General features: G+C 37.9%; 1 protein-coding gene across 1 annotated transcript in view; it reads right to left on the reverse strand.

Annotated features, from left to right (window-relative positions):
• The window catches only part of LOC124358992 (cytochrome P450 6k1-like), a 37,835-nt gene that overhangs the window by 19,305 nt on the left and 844 nt on the right, over positions 1 to 17,686 (reverse strand). The window contains exons 2-4 of the mRNA XM_046811292.1: positions 16,815 to 17,004; positions 12,946 to 13,134; positions 11,167 to 11,299 (exon numbers count right to left, since the gene is read on the reverse strand). Of these exons, the coding sequence (XP_046667248.1) occupies positions 11,167 to 11,299; positions 12,946 to 13,134; positions 16,815 to 16,999 (507 nt within the window). The 5' untranslated portion in view covers positions 17,000 to 17,004. The remainder of the gene's footprint in view (positions 1 to 11,166; positions 11,300 to 12,945; positions 13,135 to 16,814; positions 17,005 to 17,686) is intronic.

Raw genomic sequence — 17,686 nt, forward strand, 5'->3', positions numbered from 1 at the left:
ACGTTAGGACTTCAGAAGGCATTTTTTTGGAGGTTCTCTGTAAGTAAAAAGCTTACGACATTGCAATTAGTATTGTAAGGATTGATTAAAGAATTTTAAGAACTTTTTATATTGGCTTTGTGGGTAACTAAGAATAAAATAAAAACCAATTTTGTAAAAAACCTAGGCAATGATTTTAGTTTGAAAAAAAGTCTATCTGGTTCGCTTCACCTTTCTTTAAAAGACGTAGTTGGGTTTATGCGTAAGTTAATCAATTTCTAGACAGTATAATTTAAAAGACGTAATTATATAACTGTTCAGTACTTATTTCTTAATTAACGGCTGGTGTTGTTACTGGCCCGAGATGACGTCACCGACTCGCAGCCCCTTCTCCAACCCCTTCAAGATAAGAAGACGCGGCTCAATTATTCTCTCCGCAGGCGGCGTACTGGACACACGCTGCTGCCCGCATTCCACCCCAATACATGAACAGTTTTCACGTTTATACAGCTCTATTTTGTTTTTATGTATTTCAAGTCAATATAGTTACTTTATTTACCCTCTCGGAGTGAATCATTCCCCTTGTTGTCCACAGCTCTCCATCTACAAGACCTACACAAGACTTCTGGTGATCCTGGACTCCCCGCTGCCCTGGCCGAGGACCTCGACGACCCCGTTCTACGAGACTCCCCCAAGGTACATCACCAGTCGTTTTTATTTCGGCTATACCGCGGTTACGGCTCTTCCTCAAAGACCGTACATTTGGTCCTCCGGGCCGGATCAGCTGGTCCTATACGAACGCTTCAGTTTCATGCAAAAAACAGTCCACTAAGTTTTAACATTTAATTTGAGTTCAAATCAAAACTCAACCGCCTCATGAAACAAACCTGATTAGCATTAAAAATAAAATTAGCATTTAAGCTAAGTTTCGTGAACTGAACTATAGAGCCAGACAGACAGGTACAGAACTGCAGGTTATGTTTATTGATTGCGCTGCTTATCGGCCGCTATCTGATTGTCGCTCAGCTGATCGAGTATTTCTGTCCGCCGACCGGACGCTCTTATCTATTTTGAGCAACTTATCTGTCAGCTGTTTCTATTTAAAACTAATAATTTTCTATCACTGAGGGAATCATTCTTATTTTCTTAATCACTCACTATCTAATATATTTCTGTGTCACTGTTTTGTTTGAAGATTACTTGTTTTATTTTTGTCAAGGTTTACTAAATTAGTTTGTAAGCAGGTTAATTTAGTAAATAAGGATTCTGTCTTCTGTAGGGTGTATTTCATATTTTGTATTTAATTAGTGTTTGAAAATATGGCTACTAAAAAACTAGAACAATGTGTGAAAAAGAGAGAAAGGTATTTTCAAAAGTTACAACTGTGTTTTGATTTAATCAAGGAACTTCCAGGTGAAACTAATGATTTTGTCGCTAGGTATTCAAATTTAAAGTCTTTGTACTCAGACTTTGAAGCCCTTTCAGAACAGATGGATAATCTTAATCTTGAATTAGATGACCCCAAGGACACTGTAGATACTAGTTCCGCCTTCAAGCAGTTTGATACCATGTACTATAAATGTAAAGCCACCTATGACGTTATTGTAGCTACTAAGACTAAAACTGTCGATGTAGATCTCTCACAAGCCTCACTTGTAAAACCTAAGCTTCCGCAAATAGATATAAGTAAGTTTGGTGGACAGTTAGAGCAGTTTAATTCCTTCAGATCTCTGTATGATAATTTAATCCACAATACCTCCATGACCCCTATTGAAAAGTTTAGTTATTTAAAAAGCTTACTGGAAGGCCCTGCTCTGTGCATTGTTGAAGCCATACCCTTTGATCCAGCTAACTACACTCTAGCCTATGACACTCTAGTGGAACGCTACACTAATCCACGCCTCCTAGCTAGTTTTTATCTTAATAAAATACTTGATCAACAACCTGTAAAAACCCCTAGTCTAAGTAGCCTAAGACAGATCGTAGATGTGTTTCACATAAATGTTCAAGCATTGAAAAGTCTAAATATCAGTGACTTGTCTGGTTTTATGGTCTTGCAACTAGCTTTACGCCTCTTAGACAATAATACTAGAAAAGCGTTTGAACTAGAAGTGAAATCCAAACAGTTTCCTATATTGGAAGACCTTATGGAGTTTATTCGCGCTCAGTGTACCGTCTATGAACTCACCAAAGAAACACACAAAGCTAGTGTAGTTACATCAAGACCACCCGCACCCCTTCCCCGCAAGGCGTTGTTCTCAGCTCAACACGGTGCTTCACATTCAGAGAAGACTAACTCGTCGCCTTGTCGCCCTGCCTCTCAGTGTCCTATGTGTAAAAATAACCATCAACTTTACCGCTGTGACCAGTTTATTGCTTTGCCCTTACATGAACGTTATAATTCTGTGCGCTCATTTAAACGATGTTTTTCATGTCTTGGGTCACACCATGTGTCTGCGTGTACTTCAAATGCGAGTTGTAGATTTTGTAAAAGTAAGAAACATCACTCTCTACTCCATGACAAGCGGGTCTCCACTCCGCCCCCGTCCACTCAGACGCACCTCACTCTCACATCTCTACACCTGCGTCACCCCCCTCAGTAGTCGGCGCTTCCGCCGCCGCGCCTACACCTCAGACAACCGCACCCGTTCAAACACTGTCCTGTCAGTCTCAGCGAACTAACACAAGAAATGTTGCTTTGTTAGGCACCGTTCAAGTACTCATTCAAGACGATTTAGGTCATTGGCAAACGTGCAGAGCTGTCATTGACGGAGGTAGTCAAATCAACTTTGTCACTCAATCATTAGCTCAGACTTTACGACTACCTATCAAAAGGTGTAATGTTAACATTTCAGGCATTGGTCATCAATGTGGCATAAACACAAAAGGCCTCGTTACTTGCAACATAGCCTCTCGCTACATCAGCGACGTCCAACTACAGTTGGATGCAGTTGTCATTTCTAAGATAGCATCTAATCTTCCTACAGCCCCGCTTTCAGAATCTCTAAGGCAGAGATTCAATTCTTTGAATCTAGCAGACCCTGACTTTAATCATCCTGCTAAAGTTGACATTCTCTTTGGAGCTCAAGCTTTCACAGACATGCTTACCAATGAACTTTCCATCATAAAAGGGCAGCCTACCGCGCTGCACACAATATTTGGTTGGGTTCTCATGGGTGATGTCCCCATGGAATCACCTTCTCACCAACGAAACTCTCTCTTTGTTTCATCGTATCTAAGCACTGATCGACTCCTTGAACAATTCTGGGAAATGGAAGAAATCAATTTTCCAAAACCCCTCAGTCCCGCTGATCAGTTCTGTGAAGATCATTATCAATCAACCATCTCTAGAGACGAAACCGGACGATATGTAGCCTCATTACCCTTCAAAAATGGCGTCCCCTCTGACCTAGGCTCCACACGAGAAATAGCTCTTCGCAAGCATCTCCAACAGGAAAGACGGCTTGAAAGAAAGCCGGGAAATCTCGCTCATTATTCAGACAATTTACAAAACTATGTTGACCTAGGTCACATGTGTCTCGCCCCTCAGCCCGCTCCATATGTCCTCACACATCACGGTGTTATAAAAGAATCATCTTCATCTTCACCTCTTCGAGTTGTCTTTAACGCCTCTGAAGTAAGTGACACGAATCAGTCTCTTAATAAATTGCTGTTGACTGGACCCAAGCTCCAAGCCGACATCGGAACTGTTATCTCTATGTTTCGATTGCACCCCATCGCTCTGACATGCGATATAAAACAAATGTATCGAGCCATAAAAGTTGCTCCTTCTGACCGCAAATACCAACATTTGTTTTGGCGTTCTGACCCTTCTGGCCCTGTCCAAGAATGGGAACTTCAACGATTAACTTTTGGTCTCTCATCAAGTCCTTTCATCGCCCTTCGAACTTTGAAGCAACTAGTTCTCGACGAAGGTCCTAACTACCCCAATGCTGCAGAAGTGCTAAACTCGTCCTGCTACATCGATGACATCGTCTGTGGTGCCTCTTCGGAACACGTAGCCCTTCAATTGTTTGATGAACTCAATCAACTCTGCGTATCTGGTGGTTTCGAACTTCACAAATGGTCTAGTTCAAGTGTTTCCGTTCTCAACACCATCCCTTCTGACCACAGAGAAAGACCACATCCCCTTATATCCATTCACTCCATCAAAGTACTAGGACTTGAATGGGACCCTTCCACGGATTGTTTTTACTACGCTATTGCTCCTGTAAATAAAACTCCGACCAAACGAAATGTCTTATCTCAAGTTACCCGAGTGTATGATGTCAACGGTTTCATCAGTCCAGTTATCTTCACACTAAAACACTTGCTTCAGCAAATATGGGTTGGAAAACTAGACTGGGACGATCCACTCCCAAAACATCTACACATTGTTTGGGATAAATTTGTCAAAGAACTTCCACTTATGTCACAAATAAATATCCCTCGCTATATCCTCAGTACGTACATATCCGTCCAACTCATAGGTTTTTCAGACTCTTCTCAGAAAGGCATGTGCTCGGTATTGTATCTAAGGGTCGAATGTGAAAACAAAACTACCGGATGTAGCCTATTGCATTCTAAAACCAAAGTTGCTCCACTCAAACCACTAACGATACCCCGCTTGGAATTATGCGCAGCGTTGCTCCTCTCCCAACTGGGCAAAGCTAACCAGAAGCTTATCACCAAACTACAGATATCAGATATCCTTTTATTCACAGACTCAATGAATGTTCTTGGTTGGATAAGAACACCTCCGCACCTTCTAGAAACTTTCGTTTCAAACCGTGTTTTTAAAGTAACGGAAAACACGTCTATTGATGTTTGGCGTCACATTTCAGGAGACAACAACCCCGCAGATTGTGGCACTAGAGGTCTGATGCCCTCTGGCTTACTTGATCACCCGCTTTGGTGGCATGGCCCCTCTTTTATACTAAATGAAATTTCCTCTTGGCCTGTATCACCTGGAAAAAGCTCCTCTGAAGTAATTGAGATCAAGAAGACACCATTTAGCAATACACTAACAACTAACGTTATACCACCAAACGATCTGTACCAGTGGATAAATCGATTTTCTTCACTCACTAAACTACAAAATGCAATGAGTTATGTACTAAGATTCATTCATAACATCCGATCCAGACAGTCTGCTAAACGTTTTGGTCCTTTATCTGTAAATGAACGAACCGAAGCCCTTGCTCAATGTGTAAAACTCGTTCAAAAGCAACACTATTCTCCAGAAATAAAAGCAGTCAATCAAGGAAAGCCATGCTCTCCTTCGCTAAGAAAACTCACACCATTTTTATCATCTGATACCCTCATGGTGGGGGGTAGACTGAAGTTTTCTCCCTTGCCTGAGTCTTCGAAGCACCCTGTTTTGATTCCTTCTCAAAGTCACTTCGCAACTCTATTGTGTGATCACTATCACCTGTACTCTCTTCATGGTGGTCCCAAAATAGTTCAATCTCTTATTCAACGCCGCTACTGGATTCCTGGTGCAAGAAATCTCATCCGAAAACGCATTTTTCGATGTCTCACTTGCTTTAGAATGAAAGCAAAACCCACACAACCCCTAATGGCAGACTTGCCCCCCTCTCGCTTCAAGCAAACGCGATGCTTCACCAACGTTGGATTGGATTTTGCTGGTCCCTTTCTTGTTAAAGAAAGTACTAGAAGAAACTCAAAATTGTCTAAATGCTACATTGCTCTTTTTGTATGCATGACAGTCAAGGCTGTTCATCTAGAACTAGTCCACTCTCTCAATACTGAATCTTGTCTAGCCGCAATCGACCGTTTTATTGCTAGAAGAGGTTTATGCCGCAACATATATTCTGATCAAGGCCGCAACTTCATTGGTGCTGCTCGTCAGCTTCAAGAAGTTTATTATCTACTCAAGAACTCCACGCCACTGATCTCAGACCACTTAGCCAAGAACGAAATCCATTGGAACTTCAATCCACCCTGTGCTCCGAAATTTGGTGGTCTCTGGGAAGCTGCAGTGAAGTCTACCAAGCATCATCTGAAGAGAATAATACAAAACCACCACTTCACTACAGAAGAATTCTCGACATTCTTATGCCGCATTGAAGCTGTTCTGAACTCCAGGCCGCTCTGCGCACTTCCATCATCACCTGACGACGACTTCAAGTACTTGACTCCAGGCCATTTCCTCACTGGAGATCTTCTGCTGTCACGTCCAGAAGAGGACATCACTTCCGAGCCACTCAATCTTCTATCTCGTTGGCAACAAGTGTCTCGCGCCACTCAACACTTCTGGAAGAGCTGGAAGAAAGACTACCTCCACTCGCAAATCCAACGCCCAAAATGGACTGAACAAACTACAAATGTAAAGGAAAATGACCTAGTATTAATGTACTCTAGCAATAGTGATCCTCTAACTTGGCCCCTAGGTAGGATTATCAAAGTGTTACCTAGCTCTGACAACATTGTTCGTGTGGTCCAAGTGAAAACCCCGTCAGGTATTGTAACCCGTCCTGTAAATAAGTTGGTTGTTTTACCTAATGTTTAGTCATAATCTCCTTAGTGTACATACAACTCCATTTTCTATTCATATTTAGCTCTTAATTAATAATAAATTGACTCAGGTAGTCAGGTATGTTTCATGACTAATGGTAAATTTTCTTCAATCATAACGTTTTCTTTTTTCTTTTACTTTGGTCAAAAAATGTCCTTTTTTTGGGTGGGGGGAATGTTCAGTACTTATTTCTTAATTAACGGCTGGTGTTGTAACTGGCCCGAGATGACGTCACCGACTCGCAGCCCCTTCTCTAACCCCTTCAAGATAAGAAGACGCGGCTCAATTATTCTCTCCGCAGGCGGCGTACTGGACACACGCTGCTGCCCGCATTCCACCCCAATACATGAACAGTTTTCACGTTTATACAGCTCTATTTTGTTTTTATGTATTTCAAGTCAATATAGTTACTTTATTTACCCTCTCGGAGTGAATCATTCCCCTTGTTGTCCACAGCTCTCCATCTACAAGACCTACACAAGACTTCTGGTGATCCTGGACTCCCCGCTGCCCTGGCCGAGGACCTCGACGACCCCGTTCTACGAGACTCCCCCAAGGTACATCACCAGTCGTTTTTATTTCGGTATACCGCGGTTACGGCTCTTCCTCAAAGACCGTACAATAACTATACTGTGCATACTAACTAAGAGTAATTCTACCGACTGATCACCAGATCTTAAAAGTCATTGTGTCGATTTGATCAAATGTCATTGAACTCTCCGTTCGTGTTATCTAAAAGAAGTTCTCAAAGCAACAATTTATTTCTTCAATCTCAGCTCTTCCGGCCCTGATTTCACATTCCACACAGAAAATAATAAAACGAGTGTTACGTAACTTTGCTATTACAGTCTTACTTCTTCAAAGATGTTCACTAAGATTCCCCATTCTCCCTGAATTATCAAGGCAGCGTATATTTGAGTTGGATAGTTCAAATATAAGGCAAATATAACTATATGCAATCAAATGTTCGTGTTAATAATATTCCAGCCATAATTTTCACTAAGGACAAGTTTAAAAAGTGAATGGAGAGACTTGCAAGACAGTGGTGAACAACTAATCATGTGCTAAGGTTAAGATTATAAATACAGTTACATCTTAAAAATATGAATTACATACATGCCTATTAATTTACATAATGCCCATGTATACATATAAACTTTTAACGTATTTTCTTGATTATTGCAACAATATTGGAATCGGAAATATAATTTAATCGAACCAGCAGTGATCATAAACGTGCAACGCCTATTAAATTGCGTGCAAAGAAGCGGGTAACTACTAGCAGTGCAGATATAAGAGACAATGTAGTCTGTAAAATTTTACTTTACATTTAAAGACTGTTATGAAACCTGAGACTGTTTGTCTTTGACAAAAGTAGGCTTCTCAGAGCTGTGTATGTGCTTATATTTTCTTGATCAGAAAAGAGGCAAACTCGGTTATGGAACAAAAATATACTAACATCGAAGTAAATTACAATGTCCATAAATATTTAACATATTTTCTTGATCGTGGCAAGAAGGAAAACTCAACTGTGGCGTTGGAAGTATAATTCACTCGAACCAGAAATTCTCGTACAGGTGCGAAACCTATGAAAGTACGTGCGAGAAACAGCGGGTAACTGCTAGTTTAACAGACGTTTTAAGCATTACAGTAGAGTAAATTAATTATTTACGTTCAAGATCAAACATAAAAAAGGATGATTTGGTTATTAAGTGAATTTTCCAGTGCAAAATTGGAAAAAGTAGAAGGAACGCCTTTCAATGTTTTCAGCTTAATCTCGTCCAGGAAGATAAATAACCTTACGTGAACATTAGAGTCTGTTGACGACGTACTGGAGAAGTGTGAGAGAGTGCTTAGTATACATACTTCGCAACTTCCCCGAGGCTTTTGTACGTCATAAGACACTGTAGGACCATTTATGTTGTATTATTCATCAAGCTTACAAGAGATCCGGAGTTCATTCTAGAAATAAATTTTGTTCTTCCTTAACTACAGAGTTTAGTATTTCGTCTTGTTTGTAAATTATCGGGTGAACATGTTTATTTTTTACTCTTAAACCAATCTGGGTTGATCCTTCATTAAAGAATGTGGATGTATGTGCAGATGTGACAATCATATATCTCCTTCTACATGTGGTACAACTAAAGCAAAATATACAATTTTGAGTTTTGATGAATGTATAAAATTATATTTTCGCTGATATTAAATAAAAATACCTTTGAGTTTGAATTTCCAGTAATTCGTGTCTTCCCTCTTTATATAATTCTCTACAAACGTCAAAACCTCTTAGAATTGTTCTTTACTTAGTCTAAAATACCGTTTGAATTCTTCTTTGTTCCCATATAAATCTACTATTAATTTGTGAAATCTAATACACTTGTCGTTTGTAAGAAATGGTTGTACCCAATGTTTTTGTTTACTAACTGAATACAGCAGGACTGTATTTTCCGTCATCACTGCTGGAACTGTCAGCAGCAACCCATGGTACACTTCTTACAACATCACTGTTACACCAAGTTGTACTGAATACCACTATTTCAATGTTCACGGAGATCGCGACTCAATCCATGATACACTTCTCACAACATCACTGTTACACGAAGTTGTACTGAATACCATTATTTCAATGTTCACGGAGATCGCGACTCAATCCATGATACACTTCTCACAACATCACTGTTACACCAAGTTGTACTGAATACCATTATTTCAATGTTCACGGAGATCGCGACTCAATCCATGATACACTTCTCACAACATCACTGTTACACCAAGTTGTACTGAATACCATTATTTCAATGTTCACGGAGATCGCGACTCAATCCATGATACACTTCTCACAACATCACTGTTACATCAAGTTGTACTGAATACCATTATTTCAATGTTCACGGAGATCGCGACTCAATCCATGATACACTTCTCACAACATCACTGTTACACCAAGTTGTACTGAATACCATTATTTCAATGTTCACGGAGATCGCGACTCAATCCATGATACACTTCTCACAACATCACTGTTACACCAAGTTGTACTGAATACCATTATTTCAATGTTCACGGAGATCGCGACTCAATCCATGATACACTTCTCACAACATCACTGTTACACCAAGTTGTACTGAATACCATTATTTCAATGTTCACGGAGATCGCGACTCAATCCATGATACACTTCTCACAACATCACTGTTACACGAAGTTGTACTGAATACCATTATTTCAATGTTCACGGAGATCGCGACTCAATCCATGATACACTTCTCACAACATCACTGTTACACCAAGTTGTACTGAATACCATTATTTCAATGTTCACAGAGATCGCGACTCAATCCATGATACACTTCTCACAACATCACTGTTACACCAAGTTGTACTGAATACCATTATTTCAATGTTCACGGAGATCGCGACTCAATCCATGATACACTTCTCACAACATCACTGTTACACCAAGTTGTACTGAATACCATTATTTCAATGTTCACGGAGATCGCGACTCAATCCATGATACACTTCTCACAACATCACTGTTACACCAAGTTGTACTGAATACCATTATTTCAATGTTCACGGAGATCGCGACTCAATCCATGATACACTTCTCACAACATCACTGTTACACCAAGTCGTACTGAATACCATTATTTCAATGTTCACGGAGATCGCAACTCAACTGAAAGACAAGATACAAACAAATACGTCCGTCCGTCCACTGGATGGACGTTTGCGGTGTGAGGTAGTACCCCGTGAACATACAAGGCATAAAACCCATCCATCAGATGGATGAACGTTTGCGGTGTGAGGTAGTACCCCGTGAACATACAAGGCATAAAACCCATCCATCAGATGGATGAACGTTTGCGGTGTGAGGTAGTACCCCGTGAACATACAAGGCATAAAACCCATCCATCAGATGGATGAACGTTTGCGGTGTGAGGAGTACCCCGTGAACATACAAGGCATAAAACCCATCCATCAGGTGGATGAACGTTTGGTGTGAGGCAGCCTTTAAGCCGTTAGCCCCAGGTTGTGTCAGAGAGTTCTACTTAGTCCTAACTTCGTCTGGTAAAACAATGTAATGTAATTTTTAAAGTGTAATGTAAGATGTACATCAAGTAAAGTGCAAAGTCCAGTCTAAAATGAAGAATATTAAACCACCTACAGCAGGACCTACATTGTAAATGTTTCAAACTTTAAACCAGCATAATTTTTTAAAGAGTGGACCTTTTGAAGCCGGGTTTGCGGCGTTGTACTCTACTAATATAGACCATTGATTTATTGTATTACTCGACCTATGCTCCCATTTAAGATTTTCTTGTGAATTCTCGCGGGTCATCCCCCTTACTTGACAAAAAATGTTATTTAATTCAAAAAGTAAATGTATAGGTTCAGTAATGATGTACCAAGTTTTATTGCTTCACCTGTAACAGTTCAAACAATGGGGAATTATCAAGGAATTTTTTACACCCTGTATAACCGTATGTTTAAAAGTCTAGTGATATACACTGAAACACATGCGATCATAAACATGTGATTCTGTTATAAATTAAAATTATATTCCGTCCACCTTATAATCCCTTTTGTTGGTCTATAGATGTATAGGAAAAAAAACATAAATATAATAGGTAATTATCACTTACATCGAATATTTTACTTTCGCTCCCTTCGAGGTAAGCGTCCAATCGGTTTGTGACATCCTTCATTAGGGGATATATCTCCTTCATTCTGGTTGACGTCACAGTCGGAACCAACTTCGCTCTGTATCGCTTCCACCTGTAACAATATAATAATATAAAATATATCACACTAGTGCCTGCCTGCTGTGAGAAATGAATAATCAATATTTGCAGCAAATGTAACACTATAATGTACATATACAGGGTGACAATTCAGTCTTAGGACGACTTTATAATTTGTAAACGACAAAAGATATCACAACCAAAGTTGGCATACCGTTACTGGTAATAATAAGCTATTTATTTGAGTACGTGGTGATCAGATGTCACCTCTGGAGGACGGCCCGTAGGGGGTACGAAGAATATCTTAATTACATCATATGTTGAGTTGTATATCATTTTAAAGATCTAGTTAAACTGAAAACAATACCGCAAACCGGAGTTAAAAAGGTTGATCCAGTAGAAAGAAATTGCTGTTTAAAGTTTGAAAAATGTTTAATACCTTGTACATTGTTTGTGTCAATGCAAACCTGAGCTCTTCATAACATCGACTGACTTACATTTTAAAAGAATTGGGGGTTTTTGGGTGGAGAAATTTCGAACATTTGCTGTAATAATATTTATTTCTTTTACGTATAAAGGAAATAAAGTTTTGTTTAAACAGATTTGCGTTTAATGGCAGAATCTCAAAGGGAACACTACGTGTTGCCTACAAGCAGGCGTTTTACAAATTCGTAATTTTCTCGGAATGAAACATTTGCGACTCCATGTGGCTCGGACAAAAAATGTTTGTATTCATATCCTCTATCAACCCTGAAAAATGCACACTCTTATCGGAATCACCTTGTATAATAATACAACTTCAAATTTTTCTGTTATTTGTATAAAAGAAAACTCAATTATCCAATAATTTTAATCTTTTCATACGAGGCCTTTCAACATCAAAGATGCCATCGTCAGGTGTGAATCAACAATTTGAAATAGTGTAAACATTTTACAATTGAATATCAGCTGAATAAAGCTGATACTATTTGTTTATTCACACCTGACGATGGAATCTTTGATGTTGAAAGGCCTCGCGTGAAAAGATTAAAATTATTGGACAATTGTGAGTTTCATTTTCTAAAAATAATAGGAAATAGATTTTCCAATAAGAAGAGCTCCTCCTTCAATAAATTCAAATGTTTTTCAATATTTTTATAGTTTATTAGAAAAACATTAAAAACACTTGTTGTGTTTCATCGTATAAGCATTCAAAACTATACTATAAAAAAACTAAAAAGCGTTTAGATACATATTAGATATATCTTTAAAATGAGACATTTCCTATTAAGCTACGTTCAAAAATAAGACCGCACATGTGTATGAGGTTTAACATTGTTCTCATGGGGAAAACTTATGTCGTTAAGCTACGGTCCTTAAATAGTAAACATGTATAGTATTCATTTAAATATATAAATGTTTACTTTAAGATAATTTAATTTTGTATACGTTAAACATTTTTGTTTTTTCTATTTAAAGGATAAGCTAATAATTTACTACAATTGTATTAAAATATTGTAAATTTTCTGTATAAAATCAGGTTGAGTGGTAGAGAGGGCTTAATAGCCCTAACTCCGCTTCTTTAATAAAGGGATTTTTCAATCATTCATTCATTCATTCATGTTTAGAAAATACAACACAATAGTGTCTATCTAGCTGTGAGTATTCATGGAGTAATATTTGTGTTAAAGTAAAACATACTCTTCTCCTTTAGCCATAAAAGGGTCTTTGGCGAAGTGAGGATCCAGTCTCTCAGAGACGGTGACCAGGTTGTCGTGGAAACTGGAGAAATCGCTGGCCATCACTCGTTTGATGAGCTCTGGAGAACGTAGAAGCAACTCTGGAGTAAAAAACTGGTACAACCCAACTGCATCGTGCCCTGAGTAATCCCTGTGGAGGAAAGTAGTTATTAGACTATGTAAGTAGTAATAAACTATCTATAACTACTATTAATGAAGTTTGCTTCGATCTCAAAGAGTAATTTGTCCTCGAATACTGAAAGAACTATACATTTTAACGATCTTGATATTTTAAATTGAATACTCTCTAATTCTTATTCACTGGTATAGTACAGTAATTCAAGTTCACAAGAGGATATATCACAAGTTTGCATTTTTTTTAGGAAATTTGTTTATAAGGGGGTTCACTTGATATATATATATATATATAATATATATATATATATATATATATATATATGTATATGTATTAAAAGTCAAAGTGAAAGCGTTTATTTGTCAATCAACATTAAAATACATTGCATGACAAAGGTCAATATACATTTAATAAAAAGAACAGCAATGTATCTTAATTACTTAATATTAATGGGACATCAAATAATCTCTAACAGAGTAATACTCTCTATCAATTAAAAAAACACTTAAGTTTAGGTCTGAATTTAGGTACTACTTCTTCGGATCTCAATTCTAACGGGAGATGATTAAATAATTTAACCGAAGAGTAATACAACTGTCTTTCAAAAAATGATGTACGGTGCTTTGGAGTTGGCAAACGGAAAGATTTTCTTAAGTTGTAATATTTAGATAGATCAGAGGTAAAAATATGCATGTTTTTTCCTTAGGAAGGTTAAGGTCTCAAGGATGTATAGGCACGGGAATGTAAGTACTTTGTTGGTTCGGAAGTACCCTCTACATGATTGGTTTCTAGTAAACCCCAACACAATCCTGAGAGATTTCTTTTGAAGCCGAAAAATGTATTGTGTCCTGGTATTTTCAGACCCCCAAATAGGCAGTCCGTAGGTAAGGTGTGGGTAAATACATCCATAATATCCAGCCAAAAGAGTATCTCTATTAGCAAAATGGGACAGTCGACGCAATACAATGATTCCGCTGCCCAATTTGCTACATACACTGTCAATATGAAGACAAGATTTCAGGCTAGAATCTAAAGTCAAGCCCAGAAAATTTGTGTACTCTAACGATTCAATAACAGAATTCCCAATAATAATGGACGAACCACTATCACAGCTTGTAGGAGCTCTAATATGAAAATCGAGAAAAGTTGTTTTTTGCAGTGTTCACAGTAAGATGATTATCCTCCAGCCATTGAAGCAGACAACTACCCTGTACGAACAACCGTGTACGAATTATTCAATTATATATAATTCAAAATATCTTGAAGGGGGTTCTTTCTACGCCAATGACATTTAAATTGAGGGTACTAAATGTTTGTAAGGGAAAACGGTCCAAAGCCACGTACAAATATTTACTGACCTCTCTGAGAATCGAACCCGTAACCCCTCGGTTTGAGAGCCGTAGTATTACCTCTATGCTACGGTGAAAGCTCTTGTATTAAAATGCATGAACAATAATGGTCACGTAAGAATTGTTTTAACTTCTGCTTTGAGATTTTACGGTACTTAAATTTCCTCTACATCTATTATCCTTACAGAGTAAATTTTTATCATTACTACACAACTCTGCTACAGTGTTACGTTACAGTGATATTTTGTAACTACAATTTAAACCGATTACAACCACTATAACAAATAATAATAATTTATATAGGAAAAAGAACAATAAGAGGCTATTAAAACGTTCTCTATTTACACATAAATGGTTTTTAAAAAGAACACTGAATGATGAAACCAAACATTGCATAAAATATTCAAACACAGGTTTCTCAAAATAACGACGTTTCGAAAACTGGTATCTGCTATATTCTTCAGGTGCAAGAATCTAAAAAGAAAGGTTAAGAACACATGAAAGTAAACAAAGAAAGAACCTTTTCAAAAGTCTCGTATTATGATCGAATATTATTGTGCCCAGCGCTTTAGTTATAGCCAATCATGAAAACAAGATCAAACTAAAATGCAAAGAAAGTCATCGGACAACGCGCCAAGACAGCAAGAGGCGAAGTACCACCAAGCCTCATATACACGGTGAATGGACAGCATAGAACTCGATTCACATTTAATAAATGCCAAATTATCTCCGCAAATAATTTTACGCAATATCCGAAAATCTGTTTAATGCAAAGGAAAGAATTGTTAAGGAAACATTACATTTCCTTGAAATTGACAATCTTATAGTGAAACAAAAAGTCATAAACGTAGTTTATAGACCTGAAATCTGACCTCTTTTTTAGGTGGATGACTAACACATAACTGAAATCTAAGTTAAATAAATCGTACCAGAGCGTTGGGACAGACTTAGGTCAGAAATTACAGCAAACGTATTTTGTATCAACTACATGAAATCTAAAACATGCACTTAATATAAGCAAAACATTAACTATTGAAATCAAACTAAGGAATACAGGTTATAATATCTCTGCTCCGAGTGACCAACCACTGAAAACCAACCCCAGGCCAATAGTAAATGGTAATCGTCACGACAGAAAGAATACGGCGCGGCGGCGACACGGGAAAGGAGCGTGGGCCTTTTTTTTATTATTGATTAGATCAAATTTTCAAACTGCGCTGTGACCCCGTATCGATCCATTATAAATATATAATATGCTTGATAATATAGGTTTCCTTCTTAGTTCGTTTCTCACTAGATTACATTTCTTGTAAAGAAATGAGGTTTCCGGTGTACATAGTCTCCGAAAAAGAATGCTCGTGTTCGCGCATATGTTTGTTGTGAACCCCTTATCCGACAATTGTGCTTATTAACAACACAATTTGTGTGAAATTTAGCTTCGTCCGAGACAGGAACGTTCGGGAGAGTGGGAGCAGATGACTGGTATTTCCCCGTAGTGGACATAAAGTAAAGCAAGTGGAGTCAACCGCTCATTTGACACATTTCAATGTTAAGAACGTTATTTCAGCAGTATATGTCAGTAATACAGCATTGTTTAAATGATAATAATGGTTTGCTTAGAACTTAATTGAAAAATTTGAAAATCCTAACCTCCTGGATCCCCTTGCTTGCTACGATCTTGGTCTGAGAACAGCACTCTTTAAAGAAAACTGGGATTGCTATCAGTCTCATTTAGCATAAAACTGGCGAAGTCTGTTCGCTTACTGACATATCAGTCACAGTGTCAGATTTCCACCACACAGCTGTTTTGTGCATGCCAAGGTCAACGTGTCCTCCCTGCTACACCGAAAACAAAACCTAATTATTCCAACTTTAATATGACGTTTAAATCGTTTAGTTATCTTAAATTGTGTTTAAGTAACAGCTATTCAAGATCCCGGCATTCTTTTTAAGAAATCGTTTGTTAGGTTGGTTGGCTTAAGCCACAGTCTTCAGACCAACAATGAGATGCAAAGTATAACTTTTCTGTTGGCCTCTATTTTGTGCTTTCTTAGTAGTCTTTAATTGTAACATTTAATGGTATTTTTTATTTATTTTAACCATTTTTAACCACTTAGTTAATCTTTAGATTATAGTTATGCGTTGTTTTAAATATCCACCTGAAGAAGAAGTCAGATTTCAGATCTTGACACGTAGTGTTGCTAATTTTCTTTATAATTGAACGAAAGAGAATATATCTGAGAAGAGATCAGGAACTATCAACATCTCAAGTTTTTTGTTAGAAAAGAATAATTGATATTGGGAATTAAAGTAGTTCAATTAGAAACAATATGAGATCGTACTTACTTGTACATCTTATCGTAAATGAGGCCAGGTATGTCCCTCATAAGGATGACATCCAGGAAACAGCCGAAGCCGAAGACAGGAGGTGGTTGTGGAATCCCCTGCCTGGCCCAGTAGTTGTAGTGGCGTTTGAGCCACAAGTACACCAGAATGAGGATACCGAGTAGAATGAGGAGTACCGTACCCATTGTGTCTGCAAATATGAGTACCACTGGTGACATACGAAATCTATCATAGTGTTAACAAGCAATTTCCGAGTACACAAGAATGAGGACACCGAGTATAATAAGGAGAATCGTACCCATTGTGTCTGTAAATATGAGTTTAAATGGTGAAATACGAAATATATCATCGTGTTAACAATCAATTGCCGAGTACACAAGTATGAGGAGTATCGTACTCATTGTGTCTGTAAATATGAGTATAACTGGTGACATGGACGGTTTCTATTATAGTGTTAACAAGCAATTGACGAGTATACCAGAATGAGGACATCGTGTATAATGAGGAGTATCGTACCCATTGTGTCTGTAAATATGAGTATAACTGGTGACATATACGAAATCTATCATAGTGTTAACAGGTAAGAATCTTTGTGAATGGAACACAGAGGTGTTATACGCGAAGCGTATTATGTGAGATTTATGAATGAATACATAGAAAATCGTATGCTTTTCAAAGCAAATTTTAGATTCAGTTTTGTAATTCGTTAGCAATGGGAAAAACAGGTTTTCAATTCAACTAGAAAAGTGTACCAAATATACCTTCCCAACTTGAAAAAGCTGTACAATTTTATTAAATAGCACTAATAATTACTTTTATGTTGTAACTCAAGATTTTATGTAAGAATAGGGGACTGTGATGTTTTTAGATAA

This window comes from Homalodisca vitripennis, chromosome 4 (assembly GCF_021130785.1).
Source record: "Homalodisca vitripennis isolate AUS2020 chromosome 4, UT_GWSS_2.1, whole genome shotgun sequence".
NCBI lineage: Eukaryota > Metazoa > Arthropoda > Insecta > Hemiptera > Cicadellidae > Homalodisca > Homalodisca vitripennis.